The sequence below is a fragment of the Sturnira hondurensis genome, unplaced genomic scaffold (genome assembly GCF_014824575.4).
Source record: "Sturnira hondurensis isolate 20B ecotype Veracruz unplaced genomic scaffold, ASM1482457v3 Scaffold0022215, whole genome shotgun sequence".
NCBI classification, from domain to species: domain Eukaryota; kingdom Metazoa; phylum Chordata; class Mammalia; order Chiroptera; family Phyllostomidae; genus Sturnira; species Sturnira hondurensis.
Window position 1 is genome coordinate 5078996 of NW_028094846.1, and position 23138 is coordinate 5102133.

Genomic DNA, 23138 nt, shown 5'->3' on the forward strand with positions numbered 1-23138 from the left:
TGCCTCCGCTCCTGCCCCCGCTCCTGCCTCCGCTCCTGCTCCTGCTCCTTCGCCTGAGTAAGTGACGCGGTGCTACTAGAGTCTGGGGAAGTGGACAGCTGAGTTGCCAGCGCAGGAAAAGCGTCTGCGACTGTGTGAGAGGGGACCGGCCGCAGAAAGCCCCAGATCGCAGGGCGGACACTCCACAGCCGCCGGTGTCTTCGAGCTGCTTCCGGCACCAGGAACGCACCTCACTCCAGACCAGATGTTTGTCGTTTTGATGGGATATGTTACTTTTATTATTCACAATAACGAGTCTTTTCCCTTACAGCCAGTCATTGATGTAACTGGACAGTAGAGGTCTGAGCATAAATTTTAAAGGCCTGTTTTTATTAAGTTCAGACTTAAAGCATTGATTAATCTGTGCTCTGCCTAGAAAGCTATAGAGGATTATTGAAATACCCAGAGCAGTGACTCTTAAATGTGTGTTTGTTACACAGCAAACCCTTACAGCATTCGGTTTCTCGAATCTGATGATGTGGGTCTTCCCAGGCTGCAGGGGATACTTGAGCAGAAATGTATGTGTGTAGGAACATATAAAATACTCCCACCCAGAGATGATTAAGGTGTCTGACACCTCCATATCTGTAGTAGATAAGCTCATAATGATGTGGATATTTGGGCATAGTTATTATAGATTTAATTTATGTGTATTTCATCAGATAGACTCCCTGTAAAAACTTTAAAAGGCCCTTTTCTGTAGAAGAACTCTATTTAGGAGGAGAAGGTATTTGAACGTGAACCTGTTCGAGGTACATGTGTAATGGCACACGCAGTAGCTGTGCTTGAAGCCGTAATTCCTAAGTACTGTACCAATTCAAAAATGAGGTTCTTGTGCTTTGAAGAGCACAGTGACAAGTTTTGGATTGTCCTGTGTTAATTTTTAAAGCAACTAAAGATGCTTATTTTGTGTTTAGAGAGAAAGTATAGCATTATGTGTCATTAATTCCTAGAAGTTTCTAAGAAATCTATTTGGTATAAACATGTTCTTGGTGTTTCTAATTATGTGTTGCTGCAATTGCTAGTTCTGATTTTGTAACTAGGCTTCTTTGGTTAACAACACATAGTATGTCTTATTTCTAAAAACTAAATGAACCTAATTTCATTTTGTGTATGTACATACCTACACACAGACACACACACACACACATTCACCCACATATGAGTATTTGTTGGGAGATCAGGCTACCGTGACATGTATTAGAGGTTGGTTTTTAATACATATTTTTGCATAATTTTTAATTTTTTTACTTAATATTCATGTATGTTTGTCTTAAATTTTATTGATGATTATATGGCAGTCATCTGGAGAAAATAAATAAAAGATTTCATGATAGGATGTCACTGTTAAAGTTGTTATGAAAAGATGACTTTTCTTTTTCCAGGTTTAAGTTTTTTAAAAGTAAAACTCTGATTAGGGTATTCATAGATGGTATAGAAGTTAATTTTTACCAAATTAAATTATTACTGATTTTAGAGAGGAAGGGAGCAAGATTGATTTAGAGAGAGAAGAAAGGGAAGAGAGAGAGAGAAAACATTGATTTGTTGTTCCACTGATGATTGCATTCACTGGTTGATTCTCATGTGTGCCCTGACGGGAATCAAACCTGTGACCTTGGAGTATCATGATGATTTTCTAACCAATTGAGCTACCTGGCCAGGGCTGAAAGTATAGCTTTTTAGATATTGTTCTATTCCTGCCTTTGCTATTGTGATATAAGTCTTTATTGGAAGACATTTCCTGGCATTCTTAGTAAGTTTCTAAAGTAGACAAATTTGTGTATGAAGGTTTCATACCTTTTGTGCTATAAGGGCCTCACCCAGAAATGTATTCTCTGTATCTTGGAAGGAACGATAGACATTGTCGTTTACAACCCGGTTTTCACCAGCCTCATCCCCGATCCCCCCGTCCTCGACATGGACCCCAGAGCTCAAAGATGGGATTGAGTGGCACGACCAGTTTGTTAGTAGCTGGATGTTCATTAGAGTGGTTAAGATTTTTGGTTTTAAAGGATAGAGCATTGGCCCAGATGTTACTCTGATTATTTTGGGAAGGAGAGGATGTGTTTCTTTTCCTTAAGGCAGATAACATGTGTGTGCGTGTGTGCATGTGTGCAGTGTCACAGATCATCCACAGAAAACTTGTCTTTGAGAACCCTAGCTGCCTTTGGAGAGTAGGGTGGTCAGGCACAAAGTGCATTCGTAAGTGATAAGAATCCTGGATTCTAGTTCCTGCTCCAAGACGTTGTAGCCCCTTGAGTAGCTTAGCTTTTGAAATAAGGGTAATGGGACTTGTAAAGATTTGGGGAATATTTGTGTCAGGAAAGGGGCACAACACATTCAGTCTGTGGGAGTAGTATTTGTGTCAAACAGGTCTTAAACAGATTAAAGAGAGCAAGGTTGGTTTGGTCATACAGTGATTGCAGTCATCTGGTCAGTTGATGAGTGGTCTTTCTGTGGCCATTTTTGGATAATACTTGGTTTTATAATGGAAACTATGTCACAAAAAGAAAGTCATCCAAAAATATTTGAATTTCATCTGTATTTCTAGTCTTTTTTTTTGTCTGACGTATGATACATTTTCCTTAAATGTAGTTTTAACTTCTGATTTCTAATTAGAGTGATTTGTGATTGTGATATGTGTTTCTAGGTCTGTGACCACTGAAGAACAGGGACACGCCACAGAGCTGTCACCACCAGATACCCCCAAGGAGAGCCCCATTGTCCAGCTCGTTCAAGAGGATGAAGAGGAGGCGAGTCCATCCACGGTGACCCTTCTGGGGAGCGGAGAACAGGAGGACGAATCATCACCCTGGTTTGAGTCAGAGACACAGATATTTTGCAGTGAACTGGCCACAGTTTGTTGTATTTCTAGTTTCTCCGAATACATATATAAGTGGTGTTCAGTTAGAGCTGCTCTTTATCGGCAACGCAGCAGAACTGCCGTGGATGAAGGAAAAGATTATCGTGTGCCAGCCCATCCACCATTGCTGCTTCCTGCAGAATCAGTAGCTGTTTCAGTATTGCAGCCTCCAGGTGGAGAACTGGGCGGTAAGCCGAAGGAAAAGGAGGCTGGAACTGTTGCTGTAGGTGACGTAAGTAGCACGCACCAAGGTGACTTGATTAATCACACTGCAGATGTAATTGAACTTGAACCAAGCCACCCTCAGACTCTTTCTCAGTCTCTTCCCCTGGATGTTACTCCCGAACTCAGCTCATCTAAAATAGAAGTGCCTGAGCCTGTTAAACACGAGGCAGGGTATGCACCATCACAAGTGACTTCCCAGGAGAGTTCTGTTGAGGTTGGTAACGAGGCAGAAAAGAAGTCTGCGAGTTTTGGTTCTGTGGAGAAGCCCGCTGTGACCTATGAAACAAAACTTCACGAAGTAATGGAGAGCACAGCAGAAGAAAACGCAGACTCTGCTGAAATGACCACAAAGCTCTCTGAAACAGGAGTGCCACCTCTGAACACAGCTGCTGTGCCAAACGGAGAAGACGGGGAAGCCAAAGCGACCAGAGCTGACGCACCAAAGCCAGTGCTGCCCCCTCTCGTGGATCCTGCTTCACTCCCTGAAGTGAAAGAGGAAGAACAGTCTCCAGAAGAGGCTCTTTTAAGAGGGTTGCAAAGGACAGCTACAGATTTTTATGCTGAATTGCAAAATTCGACGGATCTGGGATATGCTAATGGAAATCTTGTACATGGATCAAACCAAAAGGAGTCAGTGTTTATGAGACTTAATAATCGTATTAAAGCCTTAGAAGTTAACATGTCTCTCAGTGGCCGCTATTTGGAGGAGCTTAGCCAAAGGTAAGCTCTGTTATGGGCTCGCGCAGTGTATTTTGCAGGATGGGTCAGGTAGCGTACGGCTCTGTGACTGGGGGGGGGGGTGGACTTGCCGTGACGGTAGTAAGTGCCATTGTAGCTGGAGAGAAAGAAAGAGGGGGTAATTCAGTCTTGATCAGTGACTTAAAGAATTTCTTTTCTTTCTTGGAAGTACTGAGTGAAGGAACACCTTTCCTGTTAGGTTAAGTTTGAATTGTCCATAATCAGTTTCTTCTTCCTTCTGTTGCTTAACTTTAGCCACGTTTACCGTTGATTCCCAGAACACTCATGGGAAAAATTATAGACCTGAAAGCTCTTAGTGGAACTCGACAAGATATTGTTGAAAAATTTTAGTCAGTGGAGACTGGAGTGGACTGAACCGGGTGATTGGGCAGCACGCTCTCTGTCAGCAGCTGCCGCAGTCCTGATGCTCAGTTGTCACACTCGTGCGTGTGTGAGCCAGAGGCCGTGCGGTGTGCTGGTGCCTCCTCCCAGTTCTCCGTGCCTGTAAACCTATTCACTCCTCTGTCCCTAAGGTGTCCGGTGTCCTTAGGGCTTCTCCCTCAGCATTTTGTAACTACCGGTCACTCTGTGTCCAGAGCTCTGACACACGGCTTTCCTCCGCTCTTCTTAGATCAGAATGCTCCTAACGAGATGTCTCCACAGTAACCATTGTATCCTAAAGGGGGTTTATTCCTAATCCGTGCATACAGTTTATTGGCCCATTGCGTGTGTGTGCATGCCCATTTAGTGCCGTGTACCTGCTCCTGCCTGGCCCCGCCCCCACCTGCCCCCCCAAAGGAAACCACTATAGTCACTAATCTTGTTTTAAATTGAGATAATTGACATGTGATATTAGTTTGGGATGTACAATGTAGTGATTCACTATTGGTGTGTATTGCAAAATGATCCTCACAGACTGTTAACATCCATCACCACACAGTCACGAGTTATTTTTTCCTTGTGATGTGAACTTTTAAGGTCTGTGTTCCTGACAGCTGTCGGATGCACAGCACAGCATTGTTGGATCTGGTCACCATGCTGCACACCACACCCCGGGACCCGCCTGCTGGGTGCTGGGGACTTGGCCTTCTGTCCCGAGTGACCCATGTGCCCACCCCTGCACCCTGCCTCCGGCACCGCTGATCTGTTCTCTGTGTCTGGGAGTTTGGGGTTTTTCCTTCAGTTTTTCTTTATTTTTATTCCATACATATGTGAGATTGTCCAGTATTTCTTCTTCTCTCTGACTTAATTCGCTCAGCATAATGCCCGCAAGGTCCACATGTTGTCTCAGCTAGATTTTCTTCTTTTTATGGCTGACTGTTATTCCTCTGTGTGTATCACATTTTCTTCATCCATTTATCCATCAGTGGACACTAAGGTTGCTTCCGTGTCTTGGCTCTTGTTACCAAAGCTGTTGGGGGGAGGGGAGGTGCATATATCTTTTTGAGTTAGTGTTCTCGTTTTCTTTGGAAAAATACCCAGAGGTGGAATTGCTGGGTCATGTTGTAGTTTTATTTTCACTTTGTTGAAGAACCCCACGCTGGTTTCCGTGATACCTGCACCAGTTTACATTCCCACCAGCGGAGCGCTCCTTTTTCTTCCCACCCTCCCCCACGTGCGTTAGTTCTTGTCTTTCCGGCAGTAGCCGCTCTAAAAGGCATGGGGTGATCGCCTCATTGTGATTTGAGCTGCACTTCTCTGATGGTTGGTGATGCGGAGCATCTTTTCGTGGACCCGTTGGCCCTCTCTGCGGCTTCCTTGTCAGAATGTCCATTCAGATCCTTGCCCCGTTTTTAAGAACAGATTGTTTGGGGTTTTTTTGCTCTTGGGTTGTGTGTGTTCTTTATATGTTTTGGATGTTGATCCCTTATCAGATACACGATTTGCAGACATGTCCTCCCATCCCCTAGGTCGCCGTTGCATTTTGTGGGTGGTTTTCAGGTTTGTGATTCACGTTGAGTTCATTTCTCTGTATGGTGTAAGATAGTGGTCCAGTTTTAGTCTTTGACATGCAGCTGTCTGATTTTCCCAGCTCCGTTTGTAGACAAGACTGTCCTTTCCCCCTTGTATATTCTTGGCTCCTTTGTCATAAATTAATTGAGCACATATGAAACTAATATATCTTGCATAGCCCTTAGAGACGTGAAATTGATGCTGAGGTAGCAGACACCTCCAGTGACCTCTTCATTGCACCTGTGTAGCTGGGCCTGTGTTGCACAGGCCTCAGTCATGTTCAGAGAAATGGGTTCATCTCATATATTGAAATCAGAAGTGTGTTTCCAGTAATAAATTAATAAGTTAGAAGTTAAAGCTAATTTAAGTCAACTCTTACTCCACAGGTACCGAAAACAAATGGAGGAAATGCAAAAGGCTTTCAACAAAACAATAGTAAAACTTCAGAATACTTCACGAATAGCAGAGGAGCAGGTTGGTCATTTTCACACTTTATTTTCTTTTCATGTAAATTTCCTTTGACTTTCGTAGGCTCTCGCTGGTGAGAAGGGTAAGTAATGTTGGCGTTCTTTTTCCCATGATAGGTGATGATTAAACCTATAAACGTCATGTCTAGAGAGTTTATCTAGCCGTTAGCATTAATATTTCCTCTAGAGAAAATTGCTTGAGTATCATCCATACGTTTCAAGCTCTCTGTGTACGAGCGGACGTGCAGTTGACTTTTGTGTGACTTTTTTAAACTCAAAAATCCTTTGTGGTCATGTAGATAATCTTACTGATTCCAATAAGAATAAGTCTGTTTCGTTCCCAATACCTTTTAATTTCTTCCTTTCTCCCTTTCTCCCTCTAATTTCCCGCCGCGAGCTGTACATTGGTGCCTCAGGACTGGCACTGTGGTCACCCCATCTTACTGATTTTAAGGGGATAACTTCAGTATGGCTGCCCCAAGTGTGATGCTTAATAAGTTTCTGTAGTGTGTTCCTGTGGTGAAGACATGTTACAGTTTATCTGGGACCGAGGGACAGGGAGGTGAGGTGGCCTCGTGTCACAGAGTTCAGTTGCGTCTTCCTCTCAATCTGTGACACGTTATAATTTTGGTTCCATACTGTGTTCCCGCCTTACTGGTTTTCTTTTCACTGTTGAGGTCTGAGAGTTGCTCCCATGTTCTGAATACAAGTCCTTCAACAGGAGCGTGCCTCACAAATGTTTTCTTTCAGTTGTTACCTATTTCTCATTCTCTTAAAAGTAGCTTTCGAAGAGCAGGGTTTTTTTTTTTTAAAGGATTTTATTTATTTATTTTTAGAGAAAAGGGAAGGGAGGGAGAAAGAGAGGGAGAGAAACACCGATTGATTGCCTCTTGTTCACCCACAAATGGGGATCTGGCCTGCAACCGAGGCATGTGTCCTGACTGGGAATCGAACCGGCGGCCCTTTGGACCGCAGGCCGGCACTCAGTGCACTGAGCCACACCAGCCAGGGCTGAAGAGCAGTTTTTAATTTGTTGAAGATCATTTTTCACATTTTCCCTCTGCTTTGTAAAATCTTTGCTTAACCTCAAGTCACAAAGATTTGGGTTTTTTTTGTTTTCTTCTAGAAGGTTTAATAGTTAGGTTTACTTTGGGTATATGATTCATTTTAATTTATATGTGTTGCAAGGTTGGATCATAGTTCTTTTTGGAGGGGTGGAAAAATGAGAAACATGAATGTACTTTTGTTCCAGCATCATTTGTTGAAGATTATCCTGTCTCCATTTATATGTGTGTGTGTGTGTGTGTGTGTGTGTGTGTGTGTGTATGTATGTATGTATTGTGGGTCTGTTTCTGGGCAGTTTTGTGTGTTTATTTGTATTTGTGCTGATACCTCATTGTGATTACTGTAGCTTTATAGGAACTCTTGAACTCAGGGAGTGTGAATCCCCCAGCTCTGTCTTTTTCCAGAATGCTTTCCTCTTATCTGGATTTGGCTAATACAAACTTTAGAGTAAGCCTGTCACTTTCTATCTTAAAAACAAAAAAGAACCTGTTGGCCCTTAATTGGGATTATTTTGATAGATTGATTTGGAGAATTGCCATGTTAACAGTGTTAAGTCTTCTGACCCATGAACACAATATTTATTTCACTTTTCATTAAGTTTAACACAATGATTTGCCCTCTGTATTTTATCTCTGCCTTGTGTCTGAAAGACTTGGTGAAGTACTTGACATAGTCTTGTGTGTTAACACTGTTGGAAGTAGATCTTGATTGGAAGTGTTAACTGAATTGTTAAATTTAGCAGTATTTTTAGTATTAAATAGTAAATTTAATAGTCCTTTCAGTGTTCATAACTGTCTAGAGTTTATCAGTGTTTGTCAGAAATGTCAGTCAAAAGAAGTAGTTTGAGGACAGTCAGCATTTTAAAAAGACGACATGGGGCCGACAGAGTCCCACAGTGGAACGCGGTGAGGGAGGGAGGGAGGCTTTCCCTACAGTGTTTTCTGTCCTCCTACCCCAGCCTCACACACAAACGCACAGTCGAGACTTAAAACCTATTGAAGTCTAAATTTGAACAACCTAACATCTAGGTCATACAGCTTTTCTTGTAGAGGGTCCCAAATTAGAGTGTTGGACTTCCTTAACTTCTTACCGCCTTCTTTTCCTCCTCCCTAAGTTCCTTAATCCGAAATTTTCAGTACAGTCTACCTAATATAGGTTTGTAACTATAAGTATGATGCATAATTCCCTAAAATATGCATGCATATTTTGAATAAAAGCATGTTTGTTGATAATTAAAGTTTCTAAAATTCAGAGCTGAACAGCTGAGAGTTTTAATGAATTTCTTTGCGTTGGTGATACTCTGGCACTGACTAGATAGTCAGTAGTGTGGTTCTTATTTGTACTGTGTGGCATCCCAAGCTCCATCCTAATACAAAATAGAACTTTCAGACCTTGGTATGAGCCTGCTGCATATCCGAAAATATTCTTCAAAATTTTTTCAGCATGTCTTAGTGCCAGCTGCTTTGGTTCGAAAACACATATTGACAAAGGAACTATTTTATTTTGCATACAGCTGGTTATATGGTGGTTTATACGTACGGAACCCATATCACCTTGGAAAGCAGTTTATTAACCTCTGTTAGTATTCTGCATGGTAGCGAGTGGCGGAATGGTGTGGGGGCGAGGCAGGGGAGGAGGTTTGAACAGATCCTTCAAGTGTTTTTTGTTCTAAAAATTTCTGTTAAGAGTTTATAATATTTAGTCATTAGGAATTTTCATTATTAATGCCTCCCCCTCCTCTGAGGAACTTAATAGTTTTTCCAGATTATGTTCCTTGAACTTAGATCATAGCAGAGAAGAGTGAAGTTTATTTCTTCCTGTACTGTAGGATCAACGGCAGACGGAGTCCATCCAGTTATTGCAGGCACAGCTGGCCAACGTGACCCAGCTTGTTTCAAACCTGTCGGCGACGGTAGCAGAGTTAAAACGGGAGGTAACTGTCACTGCTGGTCTAAGGCAGTGCGCGTCTAGGGGTTGTCAGGCTTGTTAAGAACATGGTATTTAAGAACTTCAAATGAAATTGTCACTTATAAGGAACTTTTCAGAATGCGGCGTTTTAGGGTTCGGGGAATAATTATCACAATCTTTTGGAAAATATGGCTTTTATAGTTTACGTCATACTTAAAATACAGTTAGTTATGAAACCATTTTTCAGACCTTTTGCAAACCATTGATAGTTGCAACATGTGCTTCGTTTTCTTTCCAAAGGCTTAAGTTGCTTAACAGTTTCGTGGATGTACTCAGGAGTTACCGAGCAACCAGTGCACGGGAGGCATGAGCTCTGCCGCCCCAGGTTGGGGCCTGCAGCTGGGAGCAGTCCCTGGCCTCAGCCGTCTCTCCTGGGGGAAGGGGATGCAGCGGTGAATGTGATAAGGACGGTGGCATAGAGAAGGAGATGCGGCTGTGTGCAGTGGTGGTGATAAGGGTCGCGGCAGTGACGTGGGAGGGCTTAGCTGAGGAGGTGGCACGGAAGAGTGCTTCAGAGGTGTTTGCCGCCACGTAGAGCTGGCGCTTAGAATGCACCTGTCCCTGGAGGAACTGGGGCCCCTGATCCACGACTGGGGACTGTGGTCCTGGTTAGGTGTGGAAAGCAAGCTGGCGTGCCCCGAGTAGAGTGAGGGAGGGAAGTGGGGGTAAGAAGTGAGTGCAGGGTATCGGCAGGAGCCCAGTCGGGTGGGCCTTGGTGGGTAGTTTAGGGTTTGAATTTTATCCAGGCATTCCGAGTCATTGCTGCATGGTACTACATAAAGAAGTGACGGGGATCACCTCGCTGACAGCACTTTGGGGAAGTCCCCGTTTGTTGCTCTGGAGAACTGGCTCGTGGGGAACGGCCGAGCAGAGAGAGGAGGAAACTCGGGAGGCAGTGGCCGGAGCCAGGCAGCGCGGTGCTGGCTTGGAGCTGCGTTTCAGCTGTGGAGCCAGCGTGGAGTTGTTGAGTTCAGGATGTGTTTCAGAGGAGAAAGACAAGGCTTGCTGAGAGATTGGACGTGAGAGGTGAAGAATTAAGGAAGATCCTCAGGTTTTTGGCTTAAATAGTGGGGCAGTGGGTGGTTCAGTTCATTAGGTGGGAAAGACCAGGTAAGAGCATACCTTTCTTCTCCCCACGGAGGAGACGGTGCGAGCGGGAAGGTAGAGCGTGTGTGGCGGAACGTTGGCAGTCGGTGAGCACTGGTCAAAGGCTCAGGTATTTTTGCTGTGCTGTTTTTAAAGCCTTTTCATAGGTTAGAAAGTTTCAGTAAATTAGGGGCAAAAAGAAGGAATGTTAAAACATTATCTTGGTGGTACATTTTCAGAGAGTGTGTCCTACATTCATGGCTTTGAAGCACATTAAAGTAGGTTTAAAGTGATTTGTTCTTCGAATTTTACGCCCCCCCCCCCATGTTTTCCCTAGGATGATGTTTAAAGTGTTACTACTTTTCCTCCCCCGTTTCAGGTTTCAGACCGACAGAGCTATCTCGTCATGTCGCTGGTCCTCTGTGTGGTCTTGGGGCTGATGCTTTGCGTGCAGCGCTGTCGGGGTGCCTCTCAGTCGGGTGGAGACTACATTTCAAGACTCCCTCAGAGCAGTCTGTATCCAAGCCCCAAAAGGTAGCGTCAGCACTACCTCTCACACTTTCTTTGTTACCTTTTTCATATGTTTGAGCAATGTGGGCAGATGAAGGGATGTGGAGATCATTTCTTTTTTTATATGGTCATCTTGAAACCAAAATGTTAAAAACATCGTTAGAACTAATGAGAACGTTCTGTGCCTGGAAGGGCCTGTGCGCCGTGCCAGAGGAAACGCTAGTAGTGTGGTAGACGCAGGGAGCCCTTGAAGTGTTTTGCTTGTGGAAAGTTTGAATGTGGAGTTCAAAGAGGGGAGGGAAATAAATAGGTATTTTAAATATTGCACTTTTTATTTTATTTTTTAATTTAAAAATTTACTTATTAATTTATGTATATATAGAGAGAGACTTCTCTTTGTGTTCACTGATTTTTTTTTTTTAAGATTTTACTTACTTTTAGAGAGGGGAAGGGAAAGAGAGAGAGGGAGAGAAACATCAACGTGTGGTTGCCTCTCGAGCACCCCCTACTGGGGGTCTGGCCCGGAACTGAGGCATGTGCCCTGACTGAGAATCAAACCAGTGACCCGTTGGTTCGATTCACAGGCTGGCACTCAGTCCACTGAGCCGTACCAGCCAGGGCTCATTAGCTGATTCTTATGTGTGCCCTGACTTGGCACATTGGAATGATGCTCTAATCAACTGAGTTACCCAGCCTGGGCTTAATGCACTTTCTAGAGAGTGATCCTTAAATTTTTTTAGACACATTGGCAATACCTGGAGTATTACCTTAGGGGTTATTCCTGTGTGTCATGTACAGTTCTCAGTAGCTTCCATCTAACACTAACTACGGAGTAAATTCTATGTAGTTTAGTCATTGTGTCCAATGTTGATTTTTCTTAATGTATTAGGTGTTTCTCTTCCTATGATGATATGAATTTGAAAAGGAGAACTTCATTCCCACTCGTCAGATCCGAGTCTCTACAGTTAACTGGAAAAGAAGGTACATTGTTGTGGATATGTACTTTGTGTGTGTGTTTATAAACACGAGTGGCTCACTTGTGGCGTAAGTACAACGTCAACATTGTATTAGAGGCCGCCCACCACAAACGACGGGCAGAGGCAGAGGCGCCTTGTCATGTCCGCGCTTCGTATCTCTCTCTATTCTTGAAAGCCCCGGGGGCGGGGGGGGGCTGAGCTCAGTGAGCCCTTGGTAGCTGTGTTTGCCGTGCTTCTGTTTAGAAGTATTTCTTTTTAGAAAGGGGTGTTTGAGACAATTCACCAGATATGGAAAACCTGAGTGTGCTTCCATAGCATCCTGTGCTTGTCTGCTTCCTCTTCCTGTACAGGTAGGACTCCTTTTGCCTGTAGTGTAGGACTGTGAGGCATTTTTGGGGAAAAAATCTGGTCTTTCTCTTGTTTAAAGCCCAGAGTCTAAAAGCTTTCCATTGGCTAACACTCAGTGAAGACTTCAGTTTCAGTGAATAGATGTGCACTGAGTGGCCATTTTCAATATTAGTACTTTTATAAGTAGTGCTTTCATTAATGCTTATTGAGAGACTTACCCTCCCAGCGATATTAAAATAACCAAACTAATTACATATTTCAATTAGGAGCGCTTTCTTAATTATTGGCTTCTCTTTCTTTAGGATTTAGTAAGCAAGCTGCGTATTTCGGTTGATGAAATCATTCAAGGAGTCATTCCTGAGCTTTACTGATTGGCTGTTACCACAAAGCTTTGCAGACCTAACCCGTTACGTGTGTGTTTGCTGAGATCTAGTACATCTCTTCCCCCTTCCTGCCTCTCTTTTCCTCTTTTTTCTTTTCTTGGCTGTGTCTATTTGCAAGTGAAATCTTTAATTGAAACAGGCCTCCAGAACTTTCTCACTTCGTAAATCTAAAATTCTCTGTACAGTAAACAGCTCCCCTTTGTCCCCTTCACCCAGACCCTGGTAACCACCATTGTGCATTTTTGTCTCTCTGAACTGGACTGCTTTAGTTTCCTCATGTAGGTAGAGTCATACAGTATTTGTCTGTCTGTGACTGAGTCATGTCATTCAGCACAGTGTCCTCAAGGATCATTTATGTCGTAGCATGTGACAGTGTTTCCTTCCTTTTGAAAGACTGAATAATACTCTGTTTTACACACCCACCACATTTTGTTTGTTCATGTGCGAATGCGCTTTGGGTTTGCTTCCATGCCTTGGCTGTTGTGAACATTGATTCTGCGAACATGAGTGTGCCCTTGCCTCCTCCGGACCCTGCTGGTGGTTCTCCTGGACGTGTGCCGGGGCTGGGACTGAGGACCGTCACTGGTTTTGCTTTCCCAGGGGCCTTTGCGTCGGTTTCTGTAGTGATCGCACCGTTGTGCGGTCCTGCCAACAGTGTACAGCGGCTTCCGTTTTCTCCATATTCTCATCACTTGTTTTTTGCTTTTTTTTGGTAGTAACTTTCCTAATAGGTGTCGGGTGATGTATTGTGATTTCGATTTTCATTCCTCTGATACTGAGAGATGTTGAGCATCTTTTCATGTGTTTGTTGGCCATTTGCAAATCATATTCCAGACCATTTTTAATTTGGATTATTTGGGGGGGTGTTTAGAAGTTCTTCATATATCCCGGGTACTCACCCCGTACCAGATACGTGCTTTGCGAATGTCTTCTCCCATTTCACAGTTCGCCTTTGGACTTGGTTGATTGTGTTCCGTGATAGAAGAAGTTTTTGAATTTGACAGTTTCACTTGTCTGTTTTTGGTTTTGCTCCTTGTATGTTAGATGTCATACTCAAGAAATCATTGCCAAGTCTAGTGTCATGGAGTTTTCCCCTACGTTTTCTCCTAGAGATGTTACAGTTTTAGGTCACACGTTTAGGTCTCTCCATTTTGAGTCAGTATGGTGTGTGGCCGGGGTCCAGCTTCACCCCTCGGACCCCTCTGCGTGTGGGTGTCCAGCTCTCCCAGCAACACTTGTTGGAGAGACTGTTCTGTCCTCAGTGAGTGGGTGGTCCTGGCACCCTTGTGAAAGATTACTTCACCGTACCTGTGAGGGTTTATTTCTAGGCTCTTTTTAAATTTCATTTGTCTATTTGTCTGTCTTTATGCCAGAGTCAGGCTGTTTTGATTACTGTAGCTGGTAATGTGTTTTGAATTCAGGAAGTATGGTCCTTTTTATTCCTATTTTTCAAAATTGTTTTGTTTATTTTAGATCTCTTGTGATTTAGTATGAATTTTAGGGTGTATTTTTCTAATTTGGCAGAAGCACCATCTTTATTTCTCATCTTTTTTGCTTTTCTGTGCTATATTTTGGATGATTTCTTCTGGTCTCTTTTTCAGGCCATGCATTCTTCAGCTGTCTGTAGTCTTCAATTAAATTCATTCATTGACTTTTTAAAATTTTAGTTATTTTCCATTTCTAGGAGTTCTTTTAGTATTTTTTAAAACTTATAGGTTCTTTTGTTTTATGTTCCTTAAACATATTCCCAAGTTTGTTTTTTTAATGTAAAGTAGTAAGCATAATTCTATTTATAGTCTGTGTTTGATAATTTCAGTATTTTAATTTATTTTTTATATGTTCATTCATTGTTTTTGCAGACTCTTGCTCAGGGTGCTTTGTAGCTTTGTGTATGTGGTTATCTCTGTGCTAGTCCTTCTCTTTGAACCGTTATTTGTAGGGACAGTTTGAGGCCTGAAATGTAGGTCCTTACTCCAGGGAGAATTTCTGCTTGCTTTACACTCAGGAACACTCCACACCCCAGGCTTGGGCTGCTGGGCCCCGAGGTGATAGGCATTCGGACCATCAGTCCCTGCACAGGCTCTTCCTTTCCTTGAGGGTCTCCTCTTCTGGAGTCCCAGCTTGTTGTCGGAGAGCGGGAGGGGAGTCTCCCGGACTGCTGCTTTGATGGGCCCTGAGGTGCGAGTCCTGCCCTGTTCCCTTACGCCGCGTCAGAACCCAGTGCCCGTATTCTGGCACTGGCAGGTGCTCCTAGGCCGACAGTGACTTCTGGGTCCGCTGGACTTTTGGGTCCTACTTTCTCTTCAGTTCTAGCCTGGGGGTTGCTTACTTACCTTGGCAGCTTTTGAATGCTGTTATAGTGATTTTTTTTTTAAGTCCATCATGTGTAATTACTTCCATTCTAGAGGCTGGTCTGAATAACTCTTAACTCCCTTTCAAAAGTAGACATAATGTTTAAAAAAACCAATTTGAGTGAGATTAATAATCTGATAGAAATGACTATTTGGAGGGAATGGTTGGATATTTTTATATATCTGTTGAATTTCTCAACACATGTCTAGGATATAATGTGAAATATAATTGGTCGAATCATGTTATTAGTAAGTTTCTGGCATCTGACATTCTGCAGTGGGTTTTTTCTGTACAAGCTTCTTTCCCTGTTGCTCCGTAGGCCGTTTATGCTTCATTGTTTTGACGGGACTGACATCTCACTGCCCCTTTTGTGTGTGTGACTTGTGATCTTGTCAGCGTGGGTGGCACAGGGCCGTCTTGAATGTGCTTAAAGTAACGAAATTGTAGAAACCTAGAACTAAAACGAATGTTTCTGCTTTACTCACTATGCCAGAAGTGTGTACTCATTGTCCTTTGGTCATTTGTATTGCATGTTCAACGTGTTTTTAGGTTTGGGGGTTCACAGTTTCAATTTTAGTAAATTATTGGAATGAATGAGTAGAAAAACTTACTAGGTCTGTTTTTGTGGCTGTTCCTTGGACTCTCATGCATGGTCACAGCCACATTTCCGCACAGTGTAGAGTTAGTCCCTTAGGAAAGTATTCAGGTGGTCCTAGGCTGGGTGCCAGCTTCCTGCTGATGTCCTTGTCTCACCGGGTAAGAGGGCAGGACTGGGCCAACGGAGCGGCCCGGTGGTGGTGGAAATGCAGGGGCGTGCTTGGGGGTGACCAGTCGAGCCCCAAATAAGAACCGCCTCCCACCCATTGCTCCTGGCTTAGTGATTTAAAATGCATGAGTCTATCACGAACCTGGCAGAAATATAAATTTGTTGCTTCTGTTAGAAAAAATCCCTAAGGGATGATACAATATATTTGTCGTGTTTAATCATAGCATAATCTTGTTTACATCTGCTTTTTATTTTTTCTTATTTATAGTAGACCCGAATGCTTTGTACATTGTAGAACCCCTCAAGTTCTCTCCAGAAAAAAAGGTAATGTTTTGTTGGCTTTTAAGTGTCTTGGTGGGGTGTGTGGCAGTGGCTGAAGAAGTAGGTTGGAAGGTTTAAGGTAACCCTTTGAATGGTCCTTAAACTCTGCTCCTTTTTGGTCATGGTAGAGATACAAAGAAGTGTTTACAGGGGGTCCGCAAACTGTGATCCATAAGCTGTATTTGGCCTGTGGCGTGAACGAATTGGGAGCCATTTTCAAAGGGTTGTAAAATCAGAACACTCTGGAAACACAGTGTGACCTGCAGCACCTGAAAGTGTCACTGTGTGGAGAGCTTGCCGCTGCTTGTGGAGCATCGGTGCGTGGAGGGCGCAGTGTGGGCGCTGCCCCGCGACCCCCACCACGACCTCATCAGTGAGAGAAGGGCTCAGAGCGTCCGTCCTCTGTGAGTGACCCGTTCAACAGGGGGCAAAACTCCGAACGCACTGAGGCTCTTCTGGCTCTACAGCCTGAGCTTTTTCCACTTGGCCTCTCGGGGGAAGCTGTGCCCTTCTGGTTAGAGGCGACTGGGAGAGAGAACGTGGGCGCCAGAGCACGCAGCCTGGGGTTCGGCCACAGCCTGGCCACTGACTGTGTCACGACTTGGGCAGGGCCCCAAACCAGGGGTAGAATCCTCACCTTTCAGGGTTGGTGAGTGAGATCCTCATGGAAGCAGCTGGTATAATACCTGCTACATCTGAGGTGTTCGGGTGTTAGTGAGGTGGCAGTGAGGGTTTTCACGGGGCAGCCTCTCCTGAATCCGGAGGGACCGGTGGTGCCTGACAGCACAGAGCACTGTTCCGCTTTCCACCAGCAGGTGGCTCTTCTCCTCCATGAGCTCAGCTCTCTGGACGGTTGAAGAGGTGGCTGAGTAGCTAGTGGAGGTCTAATGCCTGCCCTCTCTCACTCATGTTACAGAAGAAGCGCTGCAAGTACAAAACGGACAAAATTGAGACCGTAAAGCCGGCAGACCCCTTGCGCCAGGTAGCCAATGGAGACATAAAAGGAAGGAAGCCCTTTACAAACCAGAGAGACTTTTCCAACGTGGGTGAGGTCTACCACTCTTCCTACAAGGGCCCTCCGTCCGAAGGGGGCTCGGAAACCTCGTCCCAGTCGGAGGAGTCGTACTTCTGCGGCATTTCAGCGTGCACGAGTCTGTGCAACGGACAGTCCCAAAAGACAAAGACTGAGAGGAGGGCTTTAAAGCGGAGGCGCTCTAAAGTCCAAGACCAAGGGAAGTTGATAAAAACTCTGATACAGACTAAGTCCGGGTCCTTGCCAAGCCTGCAGGACATCATCAGAGGAAACAAAGAGCTGGCCGTGGGCACCTTTGGGGTGACGGCCGTCTCGGGACACATCTAGAATACGCGAACTTTTCACACTGGGGACTCTGTTGCTCTCGGAGGAGCACTCTGTGGTATTGGAGGGTTTGGGGAGGGAGATGACATTAGTGGGAAAAGTATTCAGAAGTTAGGGTCGCTGCCTTTCTGCAGTGGGTGGGACGGAGTCGGTCGGTCTGGGCTGACGAGCGGAAGCTCTGCCCGGCGGCTGGCTTCCCACAAGGACAGTGGCAGACATTTTCTAAAGATGCTTTTTCACAGGTTAATTGCTGGTAATTTGGAAGCCCAGGTCCTTGGGTGGGACAGGAATAGAAGCCCAAACCTCTTCCTGTAGCTTTGGTCCTATTTCTCGCACCTTCCATATTTATGTGCCTTTTGTCTATTTATAATGCCACTGGAAGAGGAGAGGGGGCTTTTTCTGTCATTTGATTTCTTTTCTAACTCTGTTAGTTTTTTGAAGCTGCAAACACTACAAGGCTCTGAGGTGACCTGCCCGTCAAGCGCAGTCACGTGGGTCCGACCGTGGAAGGAGGCTGCAGACCTGCCAGCCAGACCTCTGTTAGCAAACTCACCCGAAACCGACACGTGTTGGGATGTCATGTCTGTTTTTAGGTAAATGATAATGCTCTTAAATGTGTTTTCATTTAATTTATTCACACTAGTTTTCTGTAGTTACAACTCAATGAGGAAAACAAAATTACAAGATCTTTTCTTACAAATGACTGGTATTTGCAAATAAGTTTTTTATAAATTCACCTTTTAAACACATGTAACCACTTGGAAGGGTTTAAATGTTCACAGTAAGCACCGGTCCTCCAGCCTGCCCCTTATGACAAATAGGAAATGTGGAGAATTGTCAGGCGAGTCCAGTGCTCATGTGACGCAATCACTGCCCATGAACATGCCCGGAACCAGCTGGCAGGCTTGTCAAGTCCCGTGGGACAGTCGGGTCCCCAGGGCTCATCGTCTGTGGTGTGTGCTTTGCATCGGCTGCAGGTGGGCGGAGGTGTACGTACACGTGTGATGCCAGTGCGTCTGTCCTCATCTTGTACTTTTATTTCTGATTGGCAGCAACTGTATTTGAGTAAAATAATTTCTTTGTGTGTGTTTGTCCAGAGGTGAGTGAAAGTGGCAAGTTCCCTTTTGACGGGAACAGAATTGACCACTTTGTGTTGTCAGTCTTAAATTATAACTTATTAAGCACTTTTAGTAGTAACTGTGTTTAAACTTGTCTGATACCTCCCTGCGGGTATTGTTTGTAATGTGACTTATTTAAAGCCTTTTTGTTTAAGTTGCTGCTTTAGATGAACAGTGTGTTTTAAATGATCGACATTTGTTCCAGTCTATACAATTAGCTGTTCGGAGCAAGAGGGCCTGGTTGTGCAGAACCCACCGGAGACGGTCCAGGTGGAGGCGGAGGCAGAGGCGAGCGCTGGCGTGGGGCGGGGGCGCTCAGTGCGCGACGACGGAGCTGTAGTGCCGTTAGAAACTGTGAATTTCCAAATAAATCTGAACACTTGTCTTTATTAATTACTGCCTCGCTCTTCTTTGAAGGAGAACCCACAAACCTGTTACTCTGACCAAAGATTTAAGTTTTGGTGCCATCAGAAACGAAGTTCAGCAGCGTCCCGTTACGTAATTGGTTGCATTTCAGCCAATGACAAGCTGGTTCACTGCGGGCTGGTGGTGAACATTTGTTCCCTACACAGTCGTGATTCAGACACTGACGGAAAGGTTTGAATTTTTGTTGAGGAGATAGAATGAGTGTGTATGTGCTTTCCTCCGACTGGGTGCCGTCTTTAAGACGACTGATTAATTTCTTCCACACCTTATCACAGCATAGGTTTGTAATTCGGGTTTATCTTTCCTCTCTGAGCATATACCTACGTAAGGAGAAAAAGTGGAAACTCTTGTTGATAGATCTGTGCCTGGTAAGAATCAGAGTTCTGTGTGCGTGCGTGCACGTATGTACAGGGCAGGGCAAAGGCAGGGTTACTGTGCAGCGGGGAAGTAATACGACACTTAATAATCGAGAGCGAACCGTTCTGTGCACTCACAGCTGTGAACCCGGGTTCCCCCGCCCCGGTGTATGGCTGTTCCTTGATAGTCTGCCTCGTTTGTTTCTTCCGAGGTCAAGGAAAGCATGAAAACAGGATGGAATAAGAGGAAACCGAGGGATCTCTTCTGATTTTTAAAAAAGCTATATACATACATGTACTTTGAGGCATTCATTTCACAAAGCGTATTCAGAAAAACGTCGTCTCTTCTCTGCCACGCCCCTCCTCCCGAAGACCCCCGGCTCCCACCAGCAGCCCCTCTCGGCCCGTGCGCCCCCCCCCCGCTGGGTGATCACTTTGCCGCTTGTTGATTTCTCAGTTAGCTCTGCCCCCAGTTTCGGTCGGTAAACTTGTAGGCCTGAATATGAAGTAAGTACAAATGTGTATCTGTTAACCTAGTGGGACACATCTATTGAACAATTTATTTTTTAAAAACACTGCTTTTTTAAAAACTGCATTTCATAGACTAAAGCTGTTTTTACAACCTCATGCTCTTCCCCAACTTCTTAATTTGAAAAATTTCAAATCCATAGAAAAGTCGAACACCCGTGTACCTCTACCCATATTCAGCAGCTAACATTTCTGGGGTTTTTGTGTACCTATGTTTGTTTGTGTATACACCACACACATTTTGGGGGTGAACCATGGGATCACTGCTAGGGACTTCGTGACCTTTCACCTCTGAATCCCCAAGCAGGGGCTCGCTAAGCATCTGGACATGCGCTCACTTGCCCTCAGTGGTAGAGTAACACAGAGCGTGGAGTCCATGGGCAGCCCTTAAAACGGCTCCTTTGCAGACGCCTTCAGCTCCCTGTCCCTCTCTTGCCTCGATGTACTGGCTGGGCAAAAGGTCCCCCTGGCGAAGGCCAGCCTCCTGCCTGCGGCTCCCCGGCCCCCGCCAACCACAGCAGGCCAGAGAGAGGCGTCGGGAACGTTCTCGCTTCAGCTCGTGGTGGCTGGCCTCCGTGGGCCCTCCGTGCTGCTGGCACGCACAGTACGTTTCCTTAGCCTGACCCCCGATGCTCCCGAGGGACTCGCGGACCTGTTCTCAGGATGTGCTCGCTCTCACCCTCGTGCTTAGCGGGCGGCCTGGTCTCACTGAGACTGTACAGGAGGGGTCAGACTCCCAGATGCTTCCCCCTGCCCGTCTGGCCAGGTGACCTGCGTCTCCTCCTGCTCCTTCAAGTCGGTGGTCTGCAGGCCGACTGGGTTTCATGCCTCCTTCCACCGACAGCTGCCAGAGGGGTGGGGGTGGGGGGCTGAGTGAAAAGGTGAAGGGATTAAGCAAAAAAACCCAACTCGTAGATACAGGCAATGGTATGGTGATGGCCAGAGGGAAAGGGGATGGGGGAAGTAGAAGAGGGTAAAGAGGGTAGGTGGTGGAGGAGGTAGACGGCTGGGGTGGTGAACACAGTACAGTCCACAGATGATGTGTTCCGGCATCGTACACCTGAAACCCATGCAATCTTGTTAACCCATGTCACCCCAATAAATTCAGTTTCAAAAAGCAGGTTACATAGCATGTCCCTGACAGGTGACCATGGCAACACAGTCACCCTTCCAGAATGGTAGAATTTTGCTTTGCACAATCATTTTGTGGGACTGGTGCAAAGCAGACCCGCGATCTCGTTACTGTACCTCTGAATGCCAGTAGAACGTGTTTGGGATTATTTGATTTCTTCGTTTCAATTCCTTTATTTCCTTGAATAAAATTATAACTCCAGGAAGATAAGCTCTGGACCCTCCTCATGATCGATTTCCCATCACCATTTGTGAACTCTGAGCCGTTGGACTGGCCTCACTCAGGGACTGGCCTGTCCCAGCATCCAGGGCTGCAGGTCGCAGAAACCTATGAGCAGTTCCGGGCTTGCTCAGCCCACCGCCCCCCTGTGCAACGCCTCCCTGGGCTTCCACAGGGGTAACTCCTTTGGGGTCTCTCTCTCTTTCCCCACCCCACCCCTACTTCTCAGCAGAATAAGGTGACATCACTTTTCGGCCTCTTGCTCTTCTGTCCTCTTAACGACCTCGGGGTCCTCAGAGGTTCAGTTCAGAGACCTCCACACCATGGTCACCCATATCTGTGCTGATGGCTCCTAATTTTGTTAGACCTCAATTGCAGGATTTAAAAAGCTTTTTGTAATTGAGTTTATGGGGGTGCCACTGGTTAATGAAACTACAAACATCTGCACGCTGCGTCGTGCGCCCATCGCCCAGAGCAAAGTCTCTCCATCCCCGTTTATCCCCTTTGCCTTCTACCTCCCCCACCCCATCCCCCCCAGCAGTCCCCACACTGCGGTCTGGGCCTGTGCCCTTTCCATATATGCAGTATATAATTTTTGCTTAATACCTCCACCTGTATTTCACCCAGCCCCCCAACTCCCCTCCCATCTGACAGCTTCAGTCTTGTTCTCTCTACATGCTTCTGTTTCTGTTTTGTTTGTTAAAATTGTTTTGTTCGTTAGACCCTGCATATGAGTAAGAGCATATGGTGTCTGACCGGTGTAGTCCACGGAGCATAACGCTTGCCAGGTCCGTCCGTGCTGTTGCAAAGGGTAGGAGCTCCTTGTCTCTCACAGCCAGGTGGTGGTGTCCCATTGTGTAAATACAGCGCCTTTTTTAACCGCTCACCTGGTCTGCACTTGTTTGTTGACTTATTGACGATGGCCGCTCTGACAGGTGTGAGGGGCTAGCTGCATATTTCCAATGGTTAGTGACATTGAGCGTCTTTTCTTCCGTGTATGGGCCATCTCTATGTCCTCTTTGGAGAAGTGTCTATTCAGATCCTTTGCCCATTTTTTAATTGGATTGTTTGTTTTGTTGGTGTTGCGTTGTAGAAGTTCTTCATGTATCTTGGATATTAACCCCTTATCAACCGTATCATTGGCAAATATGTTCTTATATTCACTGGGTTGCCTTTTCATTTTGTTGATGGTTCTTTTTACTGTGTAGAAGCTTTTTAGGTTGATGTAGTCCAGTTTGTTTATTTTTCCGTTGTTTCTCTCGCCCAAGGTGATATATTGGCAAAAGTATTGCTATAAGAAATGTCTGAGATTTTACTATGTTTTCTTCTAGGATTTTTATGGTTTTGCATGAAAGACATTACATATAAGTCTTTAATACATTTTTTAAAAGATTTTATTTATTTATCGTAAGAGGGGAAGGGAAGGAGAGAAAGAGAGAAATATCGATGTATGGTTGCCTCTCATGCGTCCCCTGCTGGGAACCGGCCTGCAACCCAGGCATGTGCCCTGACTGGGAATCGAACCGCAATCATCTGGTTCGCAGGCCCGCACTCAATCCACTGAGCTACACCAGCCAGGGCAGTCTTTAATACATTTCGAGTTTATTTTTCTGAATGGTGTAAGTTGATGGTCTAGATTATTTATTTTTTTTGCACGTGTCTGTTCAGTTTTCTCAGTATCATTTATCGAAGAGACTGTCTTTACCCCATTATATGTTCTTACCTCCTTTGTCAAATATGAATTGACCGTAAAGGTGTGGGTTCATTTCCGGGCTATGTTGTTGACTCTGCCAAAGATTCTTTGAAATCTTTTCTGGGACGCATCTTTCTCCTCAGCAACTTCTGTAGACACATCACATCTACTCCTCACTCTCCCAAATCACTGCAGTCCGAATTTCCCGAGACAGACTTGGTCTGCCTCTGCACGCTACTTTTCTTTCC

The 23138-nt window shown here is 45.0% G+C and overlaps 1 protein-coding gene across 4 annotated transcripts in view; it reads left to right on the top strand.

Moving 5' to 3' along the window:
- SUCO (SUN domain containing ossification factor) overlaps window positions 1-18929 on the top strand; it is a 63650-nt gene extending 44721 nt beyond the window's left edge. For 3 of the 4 annotated variants that reach the window (XM_037035358.1, XM_037035357.1, XM_037035356.1), the window contains 7 exons: window positions 2690-3847; window positions 6205-6292; window positions 9179-9283; window positions 10784-10938; window positions 11804-11895; window positions 16009-16064; window positions 16978-18929. In XM_037035358.1, the coding sequence (XP_036891253.1) occupies window positions 2690-3847; window positions 6205-6292; window positions 9179-9283; window positions 10784-10938; window positions 11804-11895; window positions 16009-16064; window positions 16978-17421 (2098 nt within the window). In that variant the 3' untranslated portion in view covers window positions 17422-18929. The remainder of the gene's footprint in view (window positions 1-2689; window positions 3848-6204; window positions 6293-9178; window positions 9284-10783; window positions 10939-11803; window positions 11896-16008; window positions 16065-16977) is intronic. The other variant, XM_037035355.1, reaches the window with a different exon arrangement.
- The last annotated feature ends 4209 nt before the right edge of the window (window positions 18930-23138 follow it).